This window comes from Alexandromys fortis, unplaced genomic scaffold (genome assembly GCF_014885135.2).
Source record: "Alexandromys fortis isolate MF-2015 unplaced genomic scaffold, M_Fortis_MF-2015_v1.1 scaffold_6, whole genome shotgun sequence".
NCBI classification, from domain to species: domain Eukaryota; kingdom Metazoa; phylum Chordata; class Mammalia; order Rodentia; family Cricetidae; genus Alexandromys; species Alexandromys fortis.
Window position 1 is genome coordinate 10,559,210 of NW_026067902.1, and position 27,657 is coordinate 10,586,866.

Consider the following 27,657-nt stretch of genomic DNA (forward strand, 5'->3'; position numbering starts at 1 on the left):
GATTTTAAATGACCGAAATTAACCTAAGCATCTTCTAATGGAACGTTAGAAATAAACGAAGTTGAGGACCTGGCTCAATGGGTAAGAACACTTGCTGCACAAGATTGGAAACCCAAGTTCAGATCAGCAGCACCCATGTAAAAAGCTGAATGCGACTGTGCACACAGACCCTTGTAGACTCAGTGCTATGGGCGCAGAGGCAGGAGAATCTCTGGGGCTTGCTGACTGCCAGCCTTGCTCCAGGTCTCAGTGAGAGATTCTGATGGAGAGTGATAGGGCAGGACACCAGACGGCCTCCTCCGGCTTCCACACATGCAGGGTGTATGCACCTGTATACACACAGGTGCGGACACCACATACACATAAAATAATAATAATAAAAAAAAGTGTGGGATTTAAACACGTTCCTAAATAATCAGAAAAAAAATCAGAAAAAATCATAAGGAAAAAGACAAAACAAAAACAAGCAAGAAACCCATTGAGATGAATGAGAACACAGCAAAACAAAAATCTCATGGGGCTCCATCTCAAGCCATGCTTACAGGGAAATGGACGTCACAGGTGTGCAGCCTAAATGCCCATGTTAAGTTTCTCTCAATGAAGCACGGTGGCACACGCCTATAATGCTAAGCGCTTTGGAGGCAGAAACAGGAAGAGCAAGAGTTCATGGTTATTTATGGCAATAGTGAGTTGAAGGTCAGTATAGACTACACGAGGCCGACTCTGTCTTTAAAAAGTTCATTAATCAGTCAATCGGGAGGATTTCCTGGTGAGAGATTGTAGACACAAGAAGGGCTAGCACTTACAGTGCTTGGCAGATCCACAAATAAAGTCAGGCAGGAATTAAGCCAGGCTGGGAGCGGTAGGGCGAAGACAGATACTGTTTTAGAGATACTGCCTGTTTTTATTTTTCAGAGAAGGAACAGCTGTCAGATAAGAGGAGGAGGCACCAAGAGCAGAGAAATTAATTCCAGTTGGTATGAAAAACATCTGGTTATAAACACAAAATTCTCTGGAAGTCACTTCTCCAAACTGAGCTGGAATGACTAATCTATGTTAGGGTAATGTACTTGTCTTTTTTAACATTCATTTTATGTATTACTATTATTATCATCATCATCATCATCATGGGGAAACACTTTGTGCCACCATACACAACTGGAGGTCAAAAAACCAATTCCAAGACTCAATTCTTTCCTTCTACTGTGGATTCCGGGAATCAAACTCAGGTTATCAGGTTTGTGTGGCATCTCGCTGGCCAGGTTAACATGGTTTTAATGAGAAAACCAGATATCCAGGAAACCAAGAACAATTCCGTCTCTATGCATGATAAAGGACAAGGCAGAATCACACCGTCAGCAGACAGTCCCCAGGTGACTGGTAACTCGCTCCTATACACTGTGTCTGACCTGACTGTGGAGTCAGTGGTTCTCTAGCTCTGGTATTGGCATCAGATCTTCACGGGCCTGAATTCTGGTCCGGTCACCCACAGACTAGGTGAGTGTGCTGAGCACACAGCACTAGTGTGTTCTAAGCAAGAGATACATATCCACAGAATGCCTTGGCTACAGTGGGGACTCAGTAAATAATAATATTATTGCCCATGTCTGTTTTCACACAAGGAACACTCAAGAGCACAGCCGATCGCATGACAAGGTATCATTTAGGGCGACTTGCCCATATTTTCCCCAGCCCTGTTTCATAGTAACTTTAGGTACTGTTAAAAGGAACTGAAGATTCTACAAGACCAGCAATGCTCAGGTTTCCCAAGAGACAGTGGCTAAGGGGCTTCATTTATCAGTGCATATGACCCACCTTGGGCTGGTGCAACCGTCCTTCGTAACACCCGCCTAGGAAGAGCCATACTGGGAAGGAGGTGTGTAGCCTCCTGGACCCTTTGTCACAAACCAGCTCTCATTCAGGGAGAATTTTTGGAATTTATACAAATCTTGGTAATTTATAAAGAATTATTCCCGGCCTCGTGTCCTTTGTCCTTGGAGACATGTTTCTCTCCTGGTTGGGTCCTAGGTCATAACGCAACACTGTGGCCAGAGCATCAGAGACAGCTGCGATGGTGGACACTGAGTAGGGGAGTGGACGGGGCTCTGAGCAGAAGTGGAGAAATTCCAGCCACGCCCACCCTGGGGAGGAGGAGGAAAAGCCAGAGCGCATCACACAGCACCTCTCCATTCTGGAGACTTACCTGAACGCTGCAGTTCTGAAATGGGGAGAATCCATCGAAACCTGGGACCCAGGAGACCAGGATGCTGTGTGCTGTGCTGCTGAGGATGTGGACTTCAGTTGGTGGGGAGGGGATTGCTATGGAAAAACAAACACACACACACACACACATATAATCACAATGATAAGTCACAGGGTGCCACAAGTATCAAACCAGTGGCTCTCAACCTGTGGGTCTCAACTCCTTTGGGGGTCAACCACCCTTTCACAAGGGTCGTCTAAGACCATCAGAAAACAGATATTTACATTATGATTCATAATGGTAGGAAAAAGAATAATTTTATGGCTGGGGTCACCATAACATGAAGAACTGTATTAAAGGGTCACAGAGTTAGAAAGGTTGAGAATCACTGCTCTAGACCAAGGTGATCTTGGTTACATAGACAATAAGTTTTAAAATAAATGAAAGAAACACAAGTTTGGCCTCAGTGCTGGAGAGACAAGGGAGAAGGACCAGAAGTTCAAGGTCACCTGTCTTAAAATAAACACATAAAAATTCCACAATCCTTGGAAACAGGATTGAAATTTTAAAGAAATTTTTGGTGAGATTCTGCATGATGCATAAACATCAATGCTTCCATTTTATACATGTCTAAACTCTAAGAAGTTTAAACCTCAGTAAAAGGTCTTTACAAGTCTACACCCACTCGTGGATTTCTGAGATTCCCAACATGCCTTTGAAAACTGTAAGAGCGGAATTTGTAGAAAGGAAGGAAGTTATACACTTCCTCCGGGAGTCACTTTTAGTTTGCATTTTGGTTTTGTTTTTTGTTTTTTTTTGTTTTTGCAATGGACTCTTACAAAATGCCATTTCCTATCCTTCATCCAGTTGATTTACTGAAACCGAAATCATGACTCTAGCTTTAGTTTTAAGTTCCCTTCTCTGCAAGTCCAACCTTTAACTTATTCAACACGGTCCACCTTTTCCTTGTGCTTCTCTGATTTCCCAAGAATAAGAGAAAAGAACCACGAACCCAATCTTGATTCTCCACTATCTAAGGATCAGAGAGTAAAACATAAAACGTGTTTGCGTTTCCATGAGTAAGGGTGACGATATAAAGGTAAAGTGGAATTTGCCTCTAGGTTTTCCTTTCCTTCCAGGTTTTGGGTTTAATACTTGCTCTTACACAGGTGTAGAGGACAGGTGATGAGCTGCAGTGTCTCTGCTCACATCTGCCTCTGATACTGTCAATCAACTGCCCCGTGAGCTCCCATCTAGTGAAATGCAAGCGCGCATGGGAGAGGAGAGGAGGAGACAGATGGGCATCCCTCTCGTTCTAAGTCTCTCTTGTTAGACTCAGATCAGGCTCAGTTGACCCACTCTTCATAAGAGTCCCTGGCCAGCCCACCTCTGGGCTCTTCAAGGGCTAATGAGGACAAGTACAAGGTGGAGGAGGGAAAAGTGAAAACAGGTAAAGCTTCCAGCTTATTTTCTCCCTGTGCTAAGCAGGACCACACTGGCTGATGCTTAACAATGATTTATGCGCCAGGTACTGCCATGCGTGTTCTACTTATATTAAATCATCAAGCCTCAAAATAGGTAGGCTTTATAATCGCCCCTATATCTTCTTTCCCAAACAGCACTGACACCAAAGAGGAGAAGGGACTTGTCTACTGTCACAAAGAAAGTCAGTGGGCACGCCAGACCCCCAGCAGATGGTCAGAGCCCTGGCCTTCCTGCTCACCTTTGATGTTGATCTGCACACCCTTGGTCACCGTGAGTCCTTTGTCATTGTGGGCCTCACAGCTGAAGACGGCTGTCTCGGTCAGACCTGGGGTGGAAGGACACTTGTGAGATTCGAAGCAGAGAAAGAGGTTGTGCTGTGCTAGAAAGCTGTGACTTGGCCACCTTTGAGTCCTTGGTTCAAAGCTTCTAGCCTAAAGTGCAAAATTAACCTAAAAATATGCATAAGATACATAAAAGATGTAGAAGATATAGTGCCAGCTACAGGAAAACAAGCCCGAGAAGAAGCTACTGGTACCCAGAGCAGGGCAGCCCTGGACGCGGGGCAGCTGCTTTCCTTCGTTCAATTTTTGAATTGTCAAGGTAGTGAATTTAGACTTTTTCTCCTTTCTTTTTTTCTTTAAGTAGGGGAGGGGTTGAGACATGGTCTCTCTATGTAGTTCTAGCTGTCCTGGAACTCATTCTGTAGACCAGCCTGAACTCTATAGACCAGCTTAAACTCACAGAGCTCCGCCTGTCTCTGTCTCCTGAGTGCTGGGATTAAAGGTGTGCACCCCCACCTCCAGCCTTAGTTTAGTCGCAGACACAGCAAACACCACACAAGGACGTGCAGGCAACGATGGGGCTCATCAAAGAGGAGCAGGAACCAAGGGAAAGAGTTTCCAATGCCTAAGGCTGAAACCGGCAGAGCAAGAAAGTCATGTGACGGTGAATTACAACCCAAAGTATGCAATACAAAGAATCTGAAACTTTATTAGGTGTTATTAACTTTAATAGGTTTCAAGTCCTCTATATTGATAAAAATGGCAGATTAAATAAATGCTCCAGTAGTCTATATAGAGTCTCCTTCCTTAAGGAGGCGGGTGGAGCATGCCTTGGGAAAGGGGAGAAGGAGGGCAGCCTTAGGACACAGAAACAGACCACGCCCATCTCTGCCAGGCTGGCCAAAGTTCAGGCCCGGAAGTGACTGCTCATGTTGACAGAATGTACCCTGAGATGATAGAAATCGCAGCTCCGTTCTGTGACAGTCCTCTCGAAACGCAAAAGCTTGTTCTGTTCATATGAGAAATATCAGACAGGCCCAAGTTGTGGGAGTCTATAAAACACCTGCCCAGCAATCTTCAAAACCACCAAGACGAGGAGAACAAGGAAAGTGTGACCACAAGGTGCCTAATCAGACAGACACAGATGACTGAGTAGAGTGGAGTGTGACGTCCTGACGTCTGGGACAGGTGTTAAAAATCTGAGAAAATCTGAATGTTAGCTAATAAAGATGTATCAGAATTGAGACATGGTAACCAATTTATCACACTACTGTAGGGTGTTGAAAGTAGGAGAACATGCAGAAGGGGTCTATTGAGATTCTATGTTCTATCTTAACCGTTTTCTTTAAAGATGTGTATATCTGTGCCAGTGCAAGGATGGAAGTTAGAGAACAAAAAGGAATTGATTCGCTTCTTCTACCATGCTGAAACAGAGTTTCTCTTGCTTCAGCTACTGTGCAGCCCCCTCCTGGCTAGCAATTCCCTGACTTTGAGTCTCATCTCACCATATTAGGAGGGCTGGGATTACATATGAGGAGGGCTGGGATTACATATGATGAGGAAGGCTGGGATTACATATGAGGAGGAAGGCTGGGATTACATATGAGCAAGGCTGGGATTACATATGTGTGCTATTGATCCAGCCTCGTCTGGATGTTCTGGGGTGGGGAACTCGGGTTTTCAGACTCATGTGGCTGGTGCTTCACCTGCTGACCAGCTCCACAGTTTTACTGCACAATCTAAAACTATTTTAAAATGTAAAGTGTTTTTTTTTTTTTAAACAAACTTATATGTACTATGCAGTTGGTCTGGAAACTTCTATATCTTTAGGACACAAAAGCAGTATTACCATAAACTGAAGATAGATACAGTTTTGTTTGTTTTGTTTTTAAAAAGTATGCCACAACTTGCTTTTACCTAAAAAGCTTAATTTGGGTGCTGGAGAGATAGCTCAGTGGTTAGGGCATGTACCCAAACTTAGAGGACCAGAGTTTGGGTCCCAGCACCCATGTCAGGTAGCTCACCGACGTCAGCTCTAGAGCATCCTTGAGCCTCTTCTGGCATTTGGTTCATCTGCACTCACAGGCCCACATACCCACATATAGGCATATACATAATTAAAAACAAACTTATATAGTTTTCTTCGGCCTACTGCATAAGGAATTTTCCATTCAGAGTTTTGAAAATTCCCAGCTAGTCACTAATAAACTGAACTTGAAAAATGAGAGGCAGAAAAACAAAACTGTCTACAAGAGAACAGCAGTCATTAAGGCTAGAAAAGTTGTCCAATATTGATGTCCACGTGGCCAGTACTGTGTCAGGGCTACAGCCAAGTGGTTCCCCACCCCGACACACACACACACACACACACACACACACACACACACACACACACGCTGCTCACACGCATGCACGCACACACACACACAGTGCGGGTAAATTCCTGTTACTTTCCACTCAGAGGAAGGCTCTCCCTGGTGCCTGAGTTTTCCTGACTAGGCATGGCCCCTCCAGGGAAAAATCAACCCTGCATCTCTGCCCTCTGACTCTTACGGTGACTTTTCCTTTCTCTGAAAAACAGTACACCATGAATGTATTTTACTTTTGGGAGACAAGGAGTATTTCTCTCACTCTGGAGGGAACTCCTAAAGCGGATTGTTTAGTTAAACGTTCTTGACCATCTAAAGCACCGAGGACTGTGGCATCGGTCAGGAGCCGTGTCCTTGTGTGTTTGACCACTTCCTCTCAGGTGAATGGTGAAACCGCTCCTGTCTTGTATGGTGACTGAGGCAAATAATCGGTTCTCTGGAACCAGACATTTTCTCTCACACCCCTCACTTGAGTCTGCAGAGGATGCTTGTGAATGAACATCCATGAGGGGTCGTGGCGTGTCTGTAGATATTCTACTGACCCTCAGAAATTCTGAGGTCTACAATGGAAAAATTTTCATTATTTAAGTAGCTGAATAAAATGTGATTGTAGAGATCTTGGAAACAGGCTAGAATGTAGGAACTTGAGCACACTTAATCCCCAAACCTACCTGCAATATTTTGATAGCAACCTCATCCACTGAAATCCCTCTTCTTCCAAGAGTTGAAAATTTCCCCACGATTTTCTGCTTCTCCCAGGAAGTCTACTCTAATAGCATCCATGTGTGTGCTTGAAAATCTTTGAATAGTAACCTTATGATTTTCTTTCTTTGGGGTTGATTATACTTATAGTAATTATCAGGATGTAACTAATTAGTATGAAAAATTACGTTTTTTTTCTTTTGTCAGCGAGGAGGATGACACACAAGACTTCATGTATGACCGACAAGCTACACTGTCCCCCCAGAAATGTATCTCCTTTGCCAGATCAAACTGGAAGGCTTTGTGCATGCTGTCTAGAAAGTCCTTAACCCCGAGACAAAGTACTCAGAGTCAGGCCCAGAGATTTCTAGAGATCCCAGGGACACTTGCTCTCAGAAGTTATCTTACTCTTATAATAACAGTGTCGTTTCCCTTTTCACGTTCATTATCTCACGAGTGTATGAAGGAATTTTCCAGAGGCTGATGTCATGCGGTGATATCATGTGGTCTACTCGTCAGTGGAACATGGGTTTGCATATCTTTGTCTTATATCTTTTCCATCTTTCTAATTCAGTAACCAGAAAAGCATAACTAGTCCAAAAGTTGTTTTAAGACTTAAAGGAACCCTGACACCAAATTCTTTGAGAGCTGATAATCCCGCTGGAATTCTGGGGGAGGGTGGGGGAGGGAGCACCAACTGCTCCTGGCAAAGGGAGGGAGAAGTGAGAGGCAAACAGCAGGTGGCAAACAACAACAACAACAACAACAGACGAACAAACAAAAGCCACCTGCGTGGTACCAGTCCTGCTTTGCAGTTAGGAAAGGGTAAATACACAGAATGGGGAGCAAGACAGGGCCCCTCTCAGTCACCATGTGGGGTGCATTCCGCCATTCTCCGTGTCACAGCCAGGCCTCTGGCTGTCTGGCTACAACATTTCTCTTGACCTTCTGATCTCCCAGAGGAGACATACCCATCCTACCAGCTCCCAAGAGCTTGCAAACACTTGGCTCTCATTTAGAAAAATTAAGTTTTGGCTCCATCAGAAAACACAGGGGTTCTATTTTCATTCATTCATTCATTCATTCATTCATTCATTCATTCGTCTGGGGTTCAACAGATGGCTGCAGGCTAGCATCTATCCTTTGATTCCAATTACTCGTAACAAAACTTTCAGGAAACATACATGGAGTATGAACTACAAAAATCAATTCCAAGCTGAGCAAGAGAAGAAGAGTCGGCTCAACGGCAAAACAGGTTGATTTCACTGAAATCCAGGATGTCATTGTAGCTCCCTGAAGAGGGGCAACTGCCACACGGTTCCCATCCTCAGAAGTGGACGAATGCTTAAAGTGGCTAACGCGGGACTTGATTTTAGATCAAGCAGGAAGTCATTTTTCCTCTTTGTATTTTTTTTCCCAAAGTGTACACAGGGTCAGAAAAACAGTTCACAGCAGATGCCTCAACAGCACAAGGCACCAACACCAAACTGGAACTCCCAGAGATGGCTCCAGCACTGCTCCGTATAGGCAGGAAGTTCTGCCCACAAGCAGAACTGATGCCAGCAGACAGAAATGGAAACCCATCCAAACAAAGGCAACTCTCTCTGAAGCTACACAGGCACGTACAGCTCCGGGGCACCCTCTCCACCCCACAAGGTGTCCATTCTCCACGTGCCAGGGACAGAACCAGAACCTCCTTCTAGGCAAGAGCTCCACCACAGAGCCACACCCTTGCCCCGTGTAACTTTTCCCTTAAGCTTTTTTGGTTTAGCGGCACTAACTTCCCAAGTAGTCTCGTCGACACAGCCAAACTAGCTATGCAGAGTGATGAGCAAGAAAAACCAGCTCCTGCTCCCTTACCTGGCTCCCTCTGCGGAGAAACAATAGTCACCAGGTTGGAATAAACCTGAGTGTTTTATAGCCCAAACCCTTGGGGCTTTCTGGGGAGAAAAGCATCAGTGAAACTCAGCTCCTGCAGATCCTGACAGCTCAGGGTAGGTCTGCAGTGCCCTGCTAGCCCTGGGTTCTGGTGAGTCTCCACCCCAAGCCCCAGCGTGGCATTCTACACCCCTCTCGTTCCCCGCTCATCACCCCATTTGAGAAATGGCAGTCTCTGACCCAGACCTGAGATATTTTAAGGAACTTTGAGGAACAATATGTTCCCTTGAGGGAAGGACAATCACAGTTGCTGAGGAAGCGACTTCCAGGAGCACAGTTAAGCCAAGTTTCTGAGTTCTTGATTAAGCAACCCTGAAATTTAATGAAATAAACAATCCTGCTTTTTCATCTTTTTTTTTTCTTTCCTAGTGTGTGTCTGTCTTTCTACCAGAGAAGGCAACACTCAGAGCACACTGCATGGGTAAAATGGCTTGTGACTTTGGAACTCAGTCTGTCCTGGTTGCACTCACAAATACTGAGTACTCACAACGTACCACACATTTCCCCCCAGGAGCTTGGGATGTCTTTAAGAATAAAAACAAAGATTCCTGTCCCTTAGAATTCACATGCTCCCAGAGCAAAATGAAGCATATGACCTGACAGACAAGTTGAATGCTGTCAGAAGGTGACAGGTACTAGGGGCACCAAGAGGATTGGATGGTATGGGAGGGTGGGGGATGTAGCCTCCATTTTTTAACAGAAGAAGGGGTTTCAGGTGACTGAGAAATGGCTTCAGGGGGATTGCCTAGGGTGAGAGAATGGACCTTGCTATTACGGGTCAGCCTGTGGGATCCCTAGCAAATAAACAGGTGAGAGGCTTTTATCAGAGAGGCAAAGGCCAGGGATGGGGATGGAGTGGAGGGGGGGGGTGTATGGGGAAGGTGGGAGGTGTGGCAAACGCTTAATCTCTGCACTCAAGGAGGCAGAAATAGGTGGATCTCCTTGAGTTTGAGGCCAGCTTGATCTACAGAGCGAGTTCCAGGACAACCAGGAATACACACAGAGAAACCTTATCTCTAAAAAATAAAAACAAAACCACAGAGGCCTGGGTAGCCTGGAGCTCTTCAGGAGGACTGCTTGACTCGGCTTGTGCCAGGACTGCCAGAGCTGTCCTCTAGAGAAGACTTTAAACCAGCTTCTGAATAGTTCCAAATTTGTTTCCGATTACAAAATAGACATTAAAATGCAATGGGAGTGAAAGTAAATCTTTATGGTAAGCACTACAAGAATGAGGAACTTGTTTGTATAGATTCTGACTGTCATGGCTACTGCAATAAATATTCGTAACTAATCTAGCTAATGAAAACAAAAACTAGTTATCTGCTAGTTATGCATTTAAACACACAATTAATGGAGTTTCTTTTTAAGTTTTATTTTTATTTGCGTTTACGTGTCTGTGTGGGTATATGTCACCTGTGTGTGGTGCCCATGGAGTCTAGAAGAAGGCACTGAATCTCTTGGTGGTTGTAAGCCACCTGATACCAGTGCTGGGAACCGAACTTCAGCCCTCTATAAAAGCAACAAGCACTCTCAACCAACCGCAAACAATCTCTTCAGTACAGGGGATCCAATACCCTCTTTTGGCCACCATGGGTATTGTGCTCAAATTAAATTTTAAAAGAAGTTGTGTAAGTTGTTCCGGGACACATAACAAGAAGATGGCATCAATCCACATGTCAACGCCAAAGGCTACAGTCAGTTACCTACACTGTATCCTGCCATAAACGCCAGGCAGGAAAGTTCTTTGTAGGTTCTATTATTTGGAGTCGCCCAACACAAAGGTCATTTACTTATTTGTTATTTCTAGTTCTAGTGCTAAGGATTTTGTTTTCTGATTCAGAGACAGGGTCTCAGTAGCCCAGGATGGTCTTGAACTCACCATGTAGCTGATGATGACTTTGAATGTCTGATCTTCCTGCCTTATGTCATGAAGGCTGGGATTACAGCCATGCACCTCCACGGCTGGTTTATTCCATGCTGGAGATCAACCTGGGGCCTCACACATGCCAGACGCGCACGCTACCTACTGAGCAACACCCTCAGCCCTGTGCAGGGCGTTTTCTTTATTTTACAGTGTGAAAGAAAAAGCCAGGCTTTATCTGTGGTAGGCAAACTCTCTACCACTGAGCCCTACGAAATGCTTCTTTAAAAGGGAAAAAAATTCAGATCGAAGTAATTTTAGATTCACAAGTTGCAAAAATAGCGGCAAGTTCCTGTGCCCTCCCCCTCCCCCATTTCTCCATGATAAAGATTTTATTCAGTCCTAGCACCAGGATGAAAACCAGGAAGGTTACTTTGGTACAATGCTAGTCACTAAAATTCAAACCTTACTCTGATTTTACCAGCCCCCACCCCAGTAGGGGGGGAGGTGGATAGTGAAATTCTATGAAATTTTAATGACAGGTACAGATTTGTGGCTACAAAATTGTCCCACCATTGAAAAAGGACTCCCCCATGGGAATATCCTAGCCTAAGAGATGGACAGAACTGATCTGTTCTCTACCATGGTAATTTTGCACTTTGAGAAGGTGATTGCAGTGGAATCAGACTCTATGCAACCTTCGAGGCTGGCTTTGTTCTCACAGAAGAATGACCTCAGACACAGCATCTTCGGGACAGCTTTTACATTACAGAGTTGGGTGGGGAGGGATCATGTCAAGAGGAGAAAAGTGCCAGGAATGGTACTTCCTTAACTCCGGCTCTTCTACAGAAATGAGACCAGCCTGAGAAGCAAGTGCGTCTGCTCTAATCAATCCCATCCACCAGCCTTCCAACCACTTCCCTAATTGGCACTTTCTTAGTGGAATGGTAGTAAAAGTTTGTGTCCAACGTTTCATTCTTTTTAAAGACAGGATCTCATGTAGCCCAGGCTACCTCCAACTTACTACGTAGTCAAGAATGACCTTGATTTATGACCTTCCTACTTCCACCCCCTGAATGCTGGGGTTACAGGTATGTTCCACCATGTCCAGTTTAGGCAGCGCTAAGGATCCAAAGCAGGGCTTTATACATGGTCGGCAAGCATTTTACTAACTGAACTACATCTCCAGCCCTTGAGGTTAAACACTCATTTGTTTGGTGGTCCATTCATCCATTCATCGAGGAGATGGAGCTACACTAGCTACTAATGCTCACATAATCATCACGCGGAATAATCGCCTCTCTTACAGACCTGACAAGAAGATGATTGTGGCTTATAACCGTCTGTAACTCCATTTCCAGGGAATCAGATCCCTTCTATGACCTCCATGGGCACTAGGCACACACGTGGTACACATATATACATGCAGGCAACATACTCATGCACGTAAGATAAATTAAATGAGTCTTAAAAATATTATAAGATACTGAGACGATGAGAAGTAAGGGGGGCCTTGAATCCACAGATGTTGGCAGAGTGACCAGGCAGGCATTCAGAGAGGAGCAGAGAGCTGGAGGTCAAAAGGTAGAAAGGGAGTTTACTAGAAAGACAGTAAGAAGAAAGTAGCTGGGATAGAATGGCCAACTTGGGAAGCCAGGCAAGATGGCACATTGTATTCGTGGACCTGCCAGAGGTTCGTGAGATCCCATGAGAAGGTGGCACCACTTCAGGGAAGGTGGGGGATGAAGGTTAAAGTGGAGTCCTGAGGGATATGGGACATCACCAGTAAAATGGTAGACTTTAACCGACTTGGACTGGAGGAGCCCGCCTGGAGTGAGCAGCTCTGTGTTGGAGGAGAAGCTGACAAAGCAGAGAATGACTCACTGTGTAGGTGGCAGGCTGGGGGAGGGGGGAGGGCGGAGGACAGAGAGACTGGAATGCAGGGTCACAGTTAGGATGCAACGGTAACAGTGTTGGCAAGGAACCAGGAAAATATGAGTTAAGGGCACCACTGTGGAAAAGCACGGGGGGGGGGGGGGCTCACCTGACATCTGAGAACTGTGCAGGACTCGATGACTGACTGCTGGACAGCAAAGAGGAAAGAATTTGGGCAGATTTCAGACTTCTGACTAGAATGTAGTATTACCTCAAGAGGTCGTCACTGTTGGGCATCAGCTATCCCGTCTCTGCTATCAGACATATCAAAATATTGTAGAAGGAGTCAGAGAGCAGGATTTTATTCTTCAGACCATTTGTGGCTCTCACAGAGGATCCAGATTAAGTTCCCAGCATCCCCATGGAGGCTTATAACCAACCATCTGTAACTCCAGTGCCAGGGAATCAGAACCCTTCTATGACCTCCATGGGCAATGGGCACACACAGGGTACACATATATACATGCAGGCAACATACTCATGCACGTAAGATAAATTAAATGAGTCTTAAAAATATTATAAGATTCTGAGATGATGAGGTACCTGATATTGCCCCTTCCTGCATAAAGAAGAACCAGGGTAGCAGGTAGATGGCTGCAATTTTGATGTAATTTTAAGTTAGTCAAATTGACTTAATGTAATTCTGACATTTTATTATGATATAATCAACATGAATCCTAAAAAAAAAAAAAACTTTAAAAACAAGGGGTTGGAGCATAAAGTATACAGTTAGCATGTACAAGAGTTTAATGGCTAGGATCACCCCCACCCCCCTAGAAAAATTTTTTTCTCACCAAAAATAAAAGAGAAAGAGAGAAAAGTCAGAACCCACTCTTCCAACCTTTCACAACCAGAAGAATTGCTTGAGCAATGTAGCATACTGTAGTCATGTAGAAACTAGGAGGGAAATGCCGACTCAGCAGCTTACAAGAAGGCCTTCAGTTACAGACATCGGTCTCTGAAAAGCTGGCGAAAGCCGTGCCATGTCTATAAAATGTTAGGGAGACTTCTCATTATCATCACATTCTGGTCACTCAAGGAGGGTGAGGCTATCAGATATTTACACCTGTGAGGTGTAATACGGCATTGGACACTTTCCTGCCCATCGCTTCTGGACTCTGAAGATAAAACTGACCGAAAGAACTTTTAAGTTCCTGCTCCTTGAGACTCTCACAGAGAGCCCAAGGAGTAAATCAGATAAAGTGTCCCCCCACACACACATAGTCTGTAGGGAGTACCTTCCCAGACTTCCAATATAGGCCTGAAATCTCAGTGCCAGACTCCAGAAATATGTCATTTTCCTAGACACAGATGCCTCTGATAAAGTTTAGTTTATAAACTAAGTACATTAAAAGATCAACAAGGGGGCTGGAGAGATGGCTCAGTGGTTAAGAGCATTGCCTGCTCTTCCAAAGGTCCTGAGTTCAATTCCCAGCAACCACATGGTGGCTCACAACCATCTGTAAAGAGGTCTGGCACCCTCTTCTGGCTGTCAGGCATACACACAGACAGAATATTGTAAACATAATAAATAAATAAATAAATAAATAAATATTTAANAAAAAAAAAAAAAAAAAAAAAAGATCAACAATATGAACTACTAATAAAATTCAACAGTCTCCAAAATATACTGTAATAAACTATGTGAATACATTCTTTCTCTTATTTCTGGCATTTTCTTCCAAATAGAATTTTTGGGCCACTGACAAACTGCCAATATAGGTGGAAATGTTTTTGAAACTTTCTGCTTCATGGAAAAGTCTGCTGGATACTATGGGCCTGTAGGCTGGAGATGAATGCCCCAATGTTACAGAAGAACTTTGGGTGACTGTTCATGTAGTGAGATGTCTCTGTCAATTCTAGAGTTTTGGAAGTTGCTTACAATGTTCTTCCTGTTTACTTAGGTAATATTATATCCTTTTGGAGTCTTTGATAGAGTTGAAGAATAGATAGTTATAATTATAGTTTTCCTTAGTTATGATAAAAGATAAAGTAGATATAAATATTGTAACTATAATTTTTGATTGATAACTTGTAGAGGGCCAGTTTTGAACTTCATAGAAACTCTGTGCAAGGGAGACTTGAGGAAGCATTCTTGCTGATAGGCTTAACAAACCAAATTGGGAGGAGGCAAACCTCTCCCATCAGTAGAGTGACTTGCCAATGGTCTTGACAACACAGATGTGCACTGTAGTTCAAAGCTCTGATTAGGATGTGGTTTGTCTTCTGATGAGGTGTTTTTACATATTATATTACAGCAAGAGTTATTCCCATAACACTGATCTTTTTGTTTAGATTAGCTAGGGCACAAAGTTCTTGAAGTCAGTTGCAACCAAGTGACTAGTCTATGAAACCATTTTCATGTATTATGGGAACCTAGTTTGAATCATGATTTGAGTATTATAAAAAGAACACTGGCTTTGAAATAAAGTATGCAGTTGTATCTCCTACTCTGCAGCCCCTGTGTCCTGATTTCTGTGGCACTAGCCAGGGTCATCCATAACCGAGGAGGTTGAGGAAGGGTCCCCAGCAATAACTGTTTTGTTATATGTAATTTTTCTGTGTTAAAGTTAAAACCTTCCTTTTTATTTAAACAGAAAAGGGGAAATGATGTGGGAAGTCCTTTGTATATGTGTTGCTTTTATTGGTTAATGAATAAAGAAACTGCCTTGGCCTGTTGATAGGGCAGAACTTAGCTAGACGGGGAAAACTAAACTGAATGCTGGAAGAAAGAAAGTGGAGTCAAGGAGAAGCCATATAGCCCCTCTGGAGACAGATGCTGGAACTTTACCCGGTAAGCCTCAGCCACATGGTGATACACAGATTAATGGAGATGAGCTAGTTTAGGATATATGTGGCATGGTCGGCAGGATTTGCTGAAGGAGGCAGAGGCAGCTGTGGATCTTGCCTGGCTCTGGAATGGGTAACTCACACGAGGTGAAGGCACAGAAATGAGAAATCTCTTTCTCCTGGGAGGTGGTGGTGCACGCCTTTAATCCCAGCTCTCAGGAAGCAGAGGCAGGTGGATTTCTGTGAGTTCAAGGCCAGCCCGGTCTAACAAGAGCTAATTCTAGGACAGACCTCAAAGCTACAGAGAGACCCTGTCTTAAAAAAAAAAAAAAAAAAAAAGAATCCTCCTTCTGATGGCTAGCTCTTAAATCCTAAACTAGCTCATATCACCACACAGCTGTGGCTTACCAGGTAAAGTTCTGGCATCTGTCTCTGGAGGGGCTACATGGCTTCTACTTGACTCCACCTTCTTTTTCCCAGCATTCAGTTTAATTTTTCCCGCCTAGCTAAGTTCTGCCCTATCAGCAGGCCAAGGCAGTTTCTTTATTCATTAACCAATAAAAGTAACACATATACAAAGGACTTCCCACATCACATGTACGCTCATACACACACACACATACATACACACAATAATAATAATAATTAAAACAGTACGTTTGAGGGAGTACATGTTAGTTACTAAAGATGCTCTACAATGCACATCTACATCTCAAAATACCATACTCTATGTTATAAATGCATATAATATTTTTACCAACTAAAAAATAAAATGTTGCCAGATGTGGAGGCTCATGCCTTTAATCCCAGCACTTGAGAGGTAGAGGCAGGCAGATATTTGTGAGTTCAAAGCTAGACTGGTCTATGGAGTGAGTTCCAGGACAGCCAGGGATACACAGAGAGAAGCCCTGTCTCAAAAAAAAAAAATTAAATTAAATGTTGAGGTCAGCAAGATGGCTTGGTGGGTCTGTACCCACTGCTAAGCCCGATGACCTAAATTCAATCCCTAAAACTTACATAGCGGAAGGAGAAAACAGACACCTACGAGTTGTCCTCTGACCCCTCTACATGTGTACACACAAGCCTCCCACAAACACATGTAGAAATAATTTTAAATTAAATATACAATATCCATTTTTTTACAAAATTAATCTTAGTATTTCTGGGTGTGGCCACCAGTCTTGTAATCCCAGCACTTGCTAGGCAAATGCAGGCGGATGATCAGGAGTTCAGGGACAGTCTGGGCTATACAGCGTGAGGTCAGCCTGAGTTACATGAAGCCATATCTCAAAATAATAACAATGCTAATATCTTTCTTTAGTGGCTTTTCGAGCAATTATCCCAGAGAAGGGGGTATTCAAATTGATTTTGAACATACACACGTTCTTCAATTATCTATTCCTTGGAGAAACTTAAAACTTAGATGAAGGCAGAGAACCTTGTATCACCTCTCCCACCCCGGGTGATAGAGGAGCTTCAGAGACAATGCCTGGGGCTGGAATTCACCTGCCTCCCTGGCCTCAGCTCAAGAGATCACTGAGATCCTGCTTAGGATGGCATGTGATGGTGCACAAGAACACCAAGTCCTGGCTCTCGGTGAACACGATAAGAAAGGAGGCTGAGAGTAAACAAGTCCAACCCCGACACAATGGGGGAGGCACACATGATGTGACAGGAAGTCAAGAAAAGAGTGAGGAGAATCTCTTAAGAAGTGATACGTGAGTGTGTCCTAGGGCAGAGGGCAGATGGAAGAACCCTGTAAACGGGAGAGAAGTGCAAGGGTTCCGAGCAGGGAGAAATGGTGTGTCTGAAGAAATGGGAGGAACTCGGCATGAAAAGAGCTTAGTGAGCACAGACCGAGGGTTGGGGGTGGGGTAGAGAGCTGGGCAGGGGCCGGAGCGTGCAGGACTGATGGACATGGCCAGGAAGAGTCCTAAGTGATAGTCTAGACCAGCGGGAAGCCACTGATGAGTTTCATCAGATGGGTGACATGAACCACCTGACAGTAGAGAGATGCAGGGACAGGACAGGGGCAGTGGCTTTGCCAAGACCTGATGGTGGTGTGAACCACAGTGCCTGGAGCAGACATGGACAGAGGCAGATTGTGCTGTGCTCTAGAAGGAGAATCCACAAAACTGCTAATGCTTTCGATGTGAAAAATGAGGAAAATGAGTGTTCTTCCCATGATGTTATTTGGTAAGGGGAATTCTGGGGCAGAAGACTGAGAGGCAACTGGAGCTGCATTTTATATTTTGGTTGGGAGCCTAGCCTTTAATAGCTGAGCCATCTCTCCAGCCCTAGAACTGAATTTTAAAATGCTTACATACTCAACAAATAGAAAAGCCAAGGAGGTGGCTGGTCACAGGAGCTGGAAGCTCAGTAGAGAGGGTAGGGCCTGAGATGTAAAGTTCCAGGCTGTCATCCCATCGATGGCATTGAAGCTGGCCAAGGAACTCAGCCAGGAGGGTGTGTCTCGGAGGGAAAAGAAGCTGGGCCAGGACTGAGCTGGGCACCCGATGTTCAGAGCTGGCCCAGCAACAAAGAAGATGTAATGAAAAGGGAAGCAAGCCAGGATCATGTGCTTTTTAAAAAAGTCTACCACTGAGATCCCGAGCCTAGAACAGCCTTGGGCACACAGCATTTGCTGAATGCATGAGGAAGGAAGAAGAGATGGAGTGTGGCCACATTGTCAGATGGAGCTCAAAGAGGCAATCAGAGGGGAGACAGAGGAGCCCATTGGCTCTAGCGGCACAGGAAGCTTCAATAGCGTTGCTGACAGGAGCCAACCCAAGAGCAGGAACAAAGCCAAGACGTTCTGGTTTGGATGGAGATCAAGATGGCCATGGAATGTCAATTTACCAACAATCCCACAGTGACTCACAAACTTCCTGCTACAGTGCCCCGTGAGTGATACACGTTCTTGGCATCCAACCTCAATTAGGTCTTTACTTAAGTGCTTCCATAGGGGTAATTCCAGCCAGGCAGGCAAGGCCACAGTGCCCAGGAGATGCAAGCAGGGCTCTGGATACCCGGGCTGGAGCTAGCCAGGTAGGCATTGGTACATTCCACCTCCATTCCAATGCACCCATTCCCTTATTGCTCCCACACCTGTTTCTACCCTTCTTGACTGACCACTGTTGGGTTGTAACAAACATCACTAAAGTTTCATCTTCTTCTGTTGTTTCAGGGGTGGGAGGATGGGGTAGTGAATGGATGAATAAATACATGCACATATGAACATAATGCTCAGACTTACCAGGTACGGTTAGGACAGATGGGGACCTTTCTGGTTTTTCATTAATGCGGCTGCTGTTTTGAAACCAGAAGATGTTGATGGGCTCAGGTGGGCCCACAGCGTGGCAGGTGAGGTTGAAGGCTGTGTTTCGGGTGACATTCAAACTCTCGGGCTGCTTAATAAAGTAAGGAAGTCCTGCAGAGAAAGATTGGAGCAGAGTATGTCTTAACTGGAAGTAGAGCCTTCGGAGACAGGGACCGGAGGCTTCCTTGGGTCTGAAATAGCCAATTGTCACCTCCAAGCAGAGTGAGAAAGAGCGCAGGGGTTCTTGACTACCAGGCTTCCTCAGCCAGCTTTCTAGGACACTTTTTCTAGGGACTGTGTGGAGTGATTCATCTGCTTTGGCCAGAGGGGAATACACAGCCAGTTTTTAAATCAGGTGTTGCTCAAGCGCCTGGCACTGGTTGGCAGGTTGGCAGTGTTTCTCATCAAAACAAACAGAGTGAGGCAGGAAAGATGGCTAGTAGCTAAGGGCACTTGCTATTCCAGAGGACCCAAGTTCACCCCAGGACCACAGCAGGCGGCTCGCTACCTGTAACTCCAGCACAAGGAGATCCAACATCCTCTTCTGGCCTCCAATATCCACTCCACACCACACACATACAGAATACACTCACATTAACACACACACACATACATAAAAAATAGAATAAATACCAGAGTGTATACAAAATAGGTCTACCCAAGTTTTGCATAACTTTCAGATGGCTGAAGATGGATTTTAAAACCTGTGCAGCTGAGACTAGGGCTCTACATGGGTCAACTGTGAGGCATGTGCTCAGCATGCATAAGGCTCTAGGTTCAATGCTCTAAGCACTAGGAGTGAGTACGCACACACACACACACACACACACGATTTCACATATTTGTGTAAAACTGAAGAGTTTACAAGAGGCACTCACCTGAAGACAAAAAGAGCACAGTTCTATAGTTATAATCCTTAAATCTACTGAAACTCCAAAATCTGGCCCACAAGGGAGCTTGGAAATGTTCAGAGAAAGCCAATGATTACTGTTTTGGATCATGTAGCCACAGTTTTAGCAGTACAAGCTGGCTGGCCTTGGCACTTAAATCACAGGCTTTATAAACTCACGTCTCACCAATCTGGTTCCCCAGGGAATAATAGGATTCTTTTTCCCCATTTCAAAGCTTTTGAGATTCAGACTTTTCCCAACTTGTGCATTTTTCCTGGGATCCTGACAAGTAAATTGTCTTCTAAAGATCATCTTTTACAAGATAATTTCAAACATATGGGATGCCTTCCTGTCGACTGATGCTCACATAGCCCAGGTACCAGTCGTCTAGCCTGGGAAAGCAAAGGCCCCTATGAGATTCATCTGAGGGGTTTCCCTTGACTCTTCCCCTCCACACTCACCCATTCCCTGACTCCCTCCTTTCTCCCTTTCTCCTCCCTCGCTCACACTTTCTGCAGCGTTACTGGGCATTAAGTTCATGTTCACAAGGGAATGGGCACCAGGACAGCCTTTCAGTAAGAGCGGAATGTAGAAGGTAGAGCAGAGGAAAAAGAGGTGATGAGCTGGTGGTGCTACTAAAGGCACCTTGGAAAGTGGAACCTCAGGGATGGAGAGCAGCACTCAGGTGGAGGATGTGCTTAGCATGTACAATGCCCTGGGCATACATATGCACACACACACACACACACACACACAGAACTGAGTCAATTACATCATTATCTGAAGTTTCTAAAAGAGGATTGTCTTGTAAAATTCCAACACTGATGGATCCTTAAGGTTTCCAGAATTATTAACAGGCAGAACACACCCTGCACATCACACAGGAAACACTGAAATGCAAGTTCTAAACAGCTCCCAGGCAGCAGGGTACTCCGGCTTTGGGCTCACCTTGAACTTCCACGTATATGGGATCAGATACAATCTCTCTGTCGTTCACCTTCATCTTACAGATATACGATCCATTGTCTGAGCGCTGCATGCTGGTTATACTTCAAAGAAAAACACAGAAAGAAATTTGCAGTGACTGTCTTTGGAGTCCCTGTCACAGAAACAGAAAATCCTTCGAGACACTTATCACGTGCTAAGACGGTTAATGTGTCAACATCGCTGGGCCATGGTGCTGCCATGAGGACATTTTTCAGATGTCATGAACATTTAACTTTTGAGTAAAACAGATTATCCATTTCAACATGCATTACAAATAATCAGCTGCAGACTGAGGGCCCCTGAGGAAGCTCAGTGTCAATTTTCCATGTGTCTCCAACCAACACTCTACTGGTTTCAGATTTGTTAGTACTTATTACAGTGTGAATTCACCGAAACACGCTCTCTCTCTCTCTCTCTCTCTCTCTCTCTCTCTCTCTCTCTCTCTCTCTCTCTCTCTCTGTTACACACACACACACACACACACTCACACACACATAGGCACTTGTGCACTCCTATATCTTCTTGTTTTCCTGTCTCTTTGAACCCTGCTGGCACACACCACACACTGTTGGGTGTCTTGCTTTCCTTGGTGGACTCTTAAACCAGGGCTTTGGTGTTTCTCTGTCAAGATTTGGAAATCTGAGGAGTTTTTGGTGTCACAATGCCTCTGGGATTTCATAGATTTCAGAGTCCTGGGCAACTGTTCTCTATCCCCAAATAACCTTCTGAAACTAGTTCCTGATTCTAGTTTGCGTGGTTTCCAGGTATCTTACACAGTTTTAATATTCACCTAATTGCCTAAAGTCACAGCTACTGTGAAAATGGAGGGCTGGTATGCTCTTGTCTGGTTTGGAACTCTCTGGTGCTTGAATCATCTTTTCTTTTAGATCTCTCTCTCTCTCTCTCTCTCTCTCTCTCTCTCTCTCTCTCTCTCTCAGATGCCTACAGGGCCAAAACAGGCCATTGGACTCCATGGAGCTGGAGTTCCAGGTGGTTGTAAGGTACCTAACACGAGTGCTGGGAGCCAAACTCAGTGCTCTACCCACTGAGCAACCTCTCCTACCCCCACCTCAGTCATCGTTCTGGAAGGCAGGCCTCTGACAGCCTCACTGCGTGTGCTTCCGGCACAAGTTCTGTGCTCAGGTTGGGGGACAAGGGACACATGACTGGCTCTTTTTGCCCTTCTCCTGGGAAGGTCAGGCCAGCACTGGCACATAGAAATTTGTCTTGTTATCAGTCACCTTGGCTTTGCTTTGCTTTGACCCATCGAGCACAATGCTGCGTGCCTGTGATCCCAGCACTTCAAGACCGTCTTACAAAACTAAATAAGCATCTTCAGCTACTGCCGCCTTCTTTTTACTTTTGCAATGTGTTTACAAACATACATACAAGTTGCATTGGGAGCAGGCAAAATGGCTCAGGGGGTAAAAGCGCTTGCTGTCCAGCCTGAGGACCGGAGTTCAATTCCCAGGACCCATATTTTGGAATGAGAGAACTGAGTCCTGCAAAGTGTCTTTGGAGCAGCTGGCAAAATAATACCGAACTTGCACATTCAAGGACTGAAGCTAAAGGCTTCACAAAGACCAGGAAGCTGAGAGAGAAGGAGGGGCTCCATGCAGGCCTAAGCCCAAATAACAGTTCAGGCACTTGGACTGTAGAACCCAGACTGTGTAAAATGTCCTGGAATTCCCTGACTCAACAGGTCAGGAAAATCTAGCCTACAAATAAAAAAGACACTCAAAACACAAGCCATGACCCCAGCCTCACCTCCAGGCACTCACGGCAGGAAGGAGTTAGCAATCTGTTCCTGGACAGTGTCTAGACCATTCACCGTTACTGGAAGGTCTAACTTAGACACTTATATTAAGGCTCCCTGGGAAAGGCAGGTTGAGGGGGGGTAGGCCCAGGGAGAGGAGTGGCTGTTCCCAATACTCTCCCCTCCCAGCTGAATCAGGAAGCTGGGGATCTGTGCAAGCAATACCAGAAAGACTGAACTGAAAATAACAAACCCAGGGGACTGGACAACTCAAGGGAGTTGAAGAAGGAACATGCAAAGAGGGAGAGGGGAAGTTTAATGGGCTCAGAGCTCTACTGCAGGCCTGTCATAACCAGGTCCCTGAACGGGCAGCCCAGATGGAGAGAAGAGCCACACCAAGGGGCTTCTACCAGAAATGCTCTATCTAAGTCAGAGTCAAGATCATAAAGGTTCCAGAGGGAAGGGTAAGATCACCTATGGTGACCTGGGTCCCCACCATACCAAGCAAGAGCAACTAGGAAATGTGTTCAAAGACTTCAAAACTAAAAGAAATTATTTTTCTTGTTTGATTCTGTATCTAAATAAAGCATCCCATGGTCAGGGTGGTGGGAAAAGGTCTTTTCAGGCATGTGAGTCTCAGAGGTTACTAGAGGAAGGACTGCATGGCAAAGTGAGGGAGGAAAACCCACATGAATGCAGGAAGAAGAGGGGTCCTCAGGATGTCAGTGAAAGTGGGAGGTGATGCAGAAGGACCCAGATCTGGAGGACAACCTCTCCAGATTGAGGTTGAGGGGGAACCAGGACAGGAATCTTAAGAGGTGGGGGCACAGTCCTAGTTTCATGGCCATGAGAGGAGGGAAGACAGGGCTTTCTTCCAGAATTGAAGGAGGAATGGATAGTTGGAAAATTGAAAACTAAGCAAGCTAGCAAGAAAAAAATTATGGGAATTTACAAAGTAGAATACACTTGTAGCACAGTACATAATTCAGCTAGCTAGAAACACAACTTCCATACCCACAAAAACAAACAAACAAACAAAATTCTATGAACCTTGGGCATTGATTTTTGCCACTGCCATAAATAAACAATTCATTGGCCCACCATCGTGGGGATGGGCACACAGGTAAACATGCATGGGATTGCATGTGGACTGAAGAGGTCAGCAAGATGCCTAAGCATTCATCCCCCATGATGAGGGTCTGAGGGCAGGGACTGAGGGAGAATGTCTTACACAGTTGGAACACGTTGCTTCAAATTTTTTCTTCCAATTTTATGTATTTTATGTCTATGTGTGGCATGCATGTATGTGTGTATTTGTGTGTGTGTGCCATAGTGCACAAGTACAAGTCAGAGGGAAGCTTTGGGGAATTGGTTCTTTTCCTCAACTATGTGGGTTCCTGGGATCAAGTTCAGGTCATCAGACTTGGTGGCAAGTACCCTTACCCACCGAGCCATCTCTACCCTACTTTTTTTCCTGTAGTAAATTTAATGAGGCCATATGGAACATCATCTACATTTAAGGCTTGGCCAGATGATCAGTTAGCTACAAAATAATTCACACACGCTAATGAATATATGTAAAATTATGTACAATTTACTATATTATAAATGCAGCAGCTTTATTAGTCATTACTTTTTCTCAGTTATGGCTTAGTGTAGTTGCTATTTAGGTCTTTGTAGCACATGTTTTGTTAATCTTATTCCTCAATGTGTTTGTGGGTGTTAATATATTTTAATTTTTTTTAAAAATTATAACTGTTCATGACTACTTTTTAAAAATATGGTATGGAGGTGGTGAGATGTAGCCCTGTTATAGAACACGAGCGCAGCAGAACCCCAGACCTTGGGTTCTAGCTCTGGCACCGTCTCCCACCCAAGGTATGAAAATCCCATCAACCTTTGAAATAGAAACATCTGGACCAAGGAGGCAGAATGAAATGATACAGACTGAGCCATAGTGTCTAGACAGGAACCACCTGGCCACAGCTGCAGGCCTGGCACTGGGGAAGCCCAGACCCCAGAGCAGCGGTGGCTGGGCTGGCCCCAGGATAAAGCATACAGCATCTCTATCCCTCAGCGTGCCAATGCTGGGCTGCATACAGGGAAATGTCTCACGAGTAGCAATTAAACTCTCAAGGTGTCTTCAAAGACACACAAAGTAGCAAAGGTACTATATGCTATGGAACAACCTTTTTGTACACTATGAATATGTATTACTCTCGTTGGTTAAAAAGAGGCTGATTGACCAATAACTGGCCAGGAAGAAATTGAGCTCAAAAGCCAGATTAGGAGACTTCTGGGAAGAGGAAGGGCGGAGTCACATAGAGCGCTGTAACTGCAGGGTTGTGCCCTCTTCAAGAGATGTCTGACCTGTATGACCCTTCTGTTTCTTTAGGCCAGTAAACACCCCACTATGTGCTTATTAAATGTAAAATCCTTTTCTCTTTGTAAGCTTTGTTTATGTAAGACATCTGCTTTCTATAATAGATGGAGAAAAAAAATACAGTCAACTATCCTGTGTGGCCACGGTCTAGAAGAACATGATACACCTTGCCAGAATAAAATGAAGCGAGATAATCATGGAAGTCTGTCCTTTGCCCTGAAGCGAAGCGCACCTGGTGGAAATGTTGACAAATTAAATGATCAGGCCTGTGGGAAGTATGAGATGGCTTGCTGGAAAGGAAACAAAAATGATTCACCTAAAGGCATGACACACATGGGATTGTGCCAAGTGTCAGGGCAGAGAAAGTGAAAACATCCCGGATCAAAGAGAACGCCACTCCAGAGTGCAGGGCTCAGGGGACAAGGTGACTCTGACTCCGAGTGGCTGGCATCTCATCTTGAACTTTTGGGAACAACAGGCTAAGTCAGTTAGTCAATTGACAAAGCCCCTCAGGTTAAAAGAAGGTGATCGGAATGTAGAATTCTGATTAGAAGTTAAGAAGTGGGGGAAAGTAGAAAAAAGAGAGGCAGGAACCAAAGTTTGATGAAAGGAATGCATACCCAGATGTATTCCCGTGGAGCACCGAGCTCTGCAGCACAGTGGGATGGCTGCCATTTGCAACAACCTGTCTTTATCTTAGGAAGATCTAGAAGAGACGAACTCTAGACAATGAGGAGGAGGAAATGCTAATGCCCCTGATTCCATCAGTGCATAGTGTACATACCACATACCACAAGCACCTCAGTAATATGCATGATTAATACATGTTAATAAAAACAAAAAGTGACTGAGAGTCTGTTTCACTCCCTAGAACTTTCCTTCTGCCTCTCTGGGTGCAAGCTGCGCTGGAACCACAACTGGCAGCAGCAGAAAGAAGGCAGGAGATCAGGAGACGGGTCAGAGGGCAGGAGACACTGAGTGAACCAAAGGGCTGGGACAGCCACACTGTTTTAAAGTTCCCATAACCAAGAAGATAACACTGATATCGTCGTGTGTGTGGTGTGTGTGTGTGTGTGTGTGTGTGTGTGTCTGTGAGCACATGTGCGTGTGCATGTGCTGCTGGTAGGCTAAGCTGGTTTGGTCAGTCAGAGCAAAGCGGCCACCTGCCTCTTCCTCTCCAGAACTGGAACACATCGTCTCCCACTGAGGACTCACTCATCCTCATGCTTGCAAGGCAAGCGCTTTACCCACTGAGCCTTCTCTCCAACCGCTGATTATCATTTCATAATCCTTTAAGAAACTGTTTTCCTTGGTCTGGAAAGATGGCTTAGCAGTTAAGAGAACATCTAGTGTTCGGTTCTATGATCCACATGGTGTTTCACAATTGTCAATAACTCTGGTTCCAGAGACTCTAACACCCTCTTCTAGCCTGTGAGGGCACCAGGCATATGCATAATGCACATCCATACACACAGGCAAATATACATTCACACACACACACACACACACACACAAATTAATAAATAATTCTAAAAACAAACAAAAAACACTAACCACTTTCTCAATCCAGCCCTGTAATCTTAGCATGTGGGTGGATCTGGAATTTAAGACCAGTCTTAGCTACAAAGTAAGTCTGAGGTCAGCCTGGACTGACCTCGTATATGAGAGCCTGTCTCCAAAAGAGACCCACATTCTTTCGGGTTGGGGTATAGCTGAGATGTAGAATGTATGCTTAGCATGCTCGAGGCTCGGGGTTCCATCCCCAGAACTGAAAATGAACACACACACACACACACACACACACCTCCTCCATACACACTGTTTCCCACTTCCTGGAAGCTCTTGGGGCTTAGGTGGACTTAATACTGACCTTAAATGAGTTGGGAGCTGCCCTCTAAGCCCTCAGAGTATATATTAGCCTGCAGTTTCCGTGGGACAAGCTCATTTAAAAGAAATCAACAACACAAGCGGTCAGATCAGTATTTATTTACATTCTAAAGAGATCGAGATTTCTTAAAAAGAAAACAAGGCTGAGTTTTCCTTGCGGGTTCTGCTATTGGGGTGGCATTAGCACAATGACATTTAGAAAGAAAGGACACATACCTGAACAATGCAATTATTGACACCCCTTCCTCATCAGGATAAAACTGTGTGATTGAATGATGTGCTCCGAGCAATTCCTTTCCATCTTTCCACCACGAAATGCCAGCTGTTTCTTGGTACGTGTTAGGAATATTGATCGAACAATTAAATTTGACATTTTTATGCTCCGAAAGTATTATGTGTCCAACCGTGGGATTAAATGCAACAGGAGGTAGGAGCTTTGATGATGAAGACGTCACCTGGGGAGCGGCTATGTGTGCTGGAAGTGATCTTCCAGTCTGGGACCGTGACTGCTGGTACTCACTGGGGTGGTTAGCTGGCAGGTTCCCCGGTAAAGGTCCTGGGAAGAGCTGATCTGGCTTGGTTTCTTCTGCCTTTTCAGTAGTGGCTGAAAAACGGAATTTTAGAGTTTTAGCCTTTAAAATAATGAAGAAGAATTTCAACTTCTCGGGTCATGATAAGTTAAGTGGAGCATCCTCAGTGGCCTCAGAAAAGATGAACAAGAGAGCCGGGCAATGGTGGCGCACGCCTTTAATCCCAGCACTCGGGAGGCAGAGGTAGGCGGATCTCTGTGAGTTCGAGACCAGCCTGGTCTACAAGAGCTAGTTCCAGGACAGGCTCCAAAAGCCACAGAGAAACCCTGTCTCGAAAAAAA

General features: G+C 44.8%; 1 protein-coding gene across 1 annotated transcript in view; it reads right to left on the reverse strand.

The window, feature by feature from the left end:
- Positions 1 to 27,657, reverse strand: part of Mertk (MER proto-oncogene, tyrosine kinase) — a 100,772-nt gene that overhangs the window by 51,041 nt on the left and 22,074 nt on the right. Inside the window, exons 3-7 of the mRNA XM_050133782.1 lie at positions 27,003 to 27,390; positions 20,722 to 20,822; positions 18,821 to 18,994; positions 3,927 to 4,013; positions 2,204 to 2,319 (exon numbers count right to left, since the gene is read on the reverse strand). Of these exons, the coding sequence (XP_049989739.1) occupies positions 2,204 to 2,319; positions 3,927 to 4,013; positions 18,821 to 18,994; positions 20,722 to 20,822; positions 27,003 to 27,390 (866 nt within the window). The remainder of the gene's footprint in view (positions 1 to 2,203; positions 2,320 to 3,926; positions 4,014 to 18,820; positions 18,995 to 20,721; positions 20,823 to 27,002; positions 27,391 to 27,657) is intronic.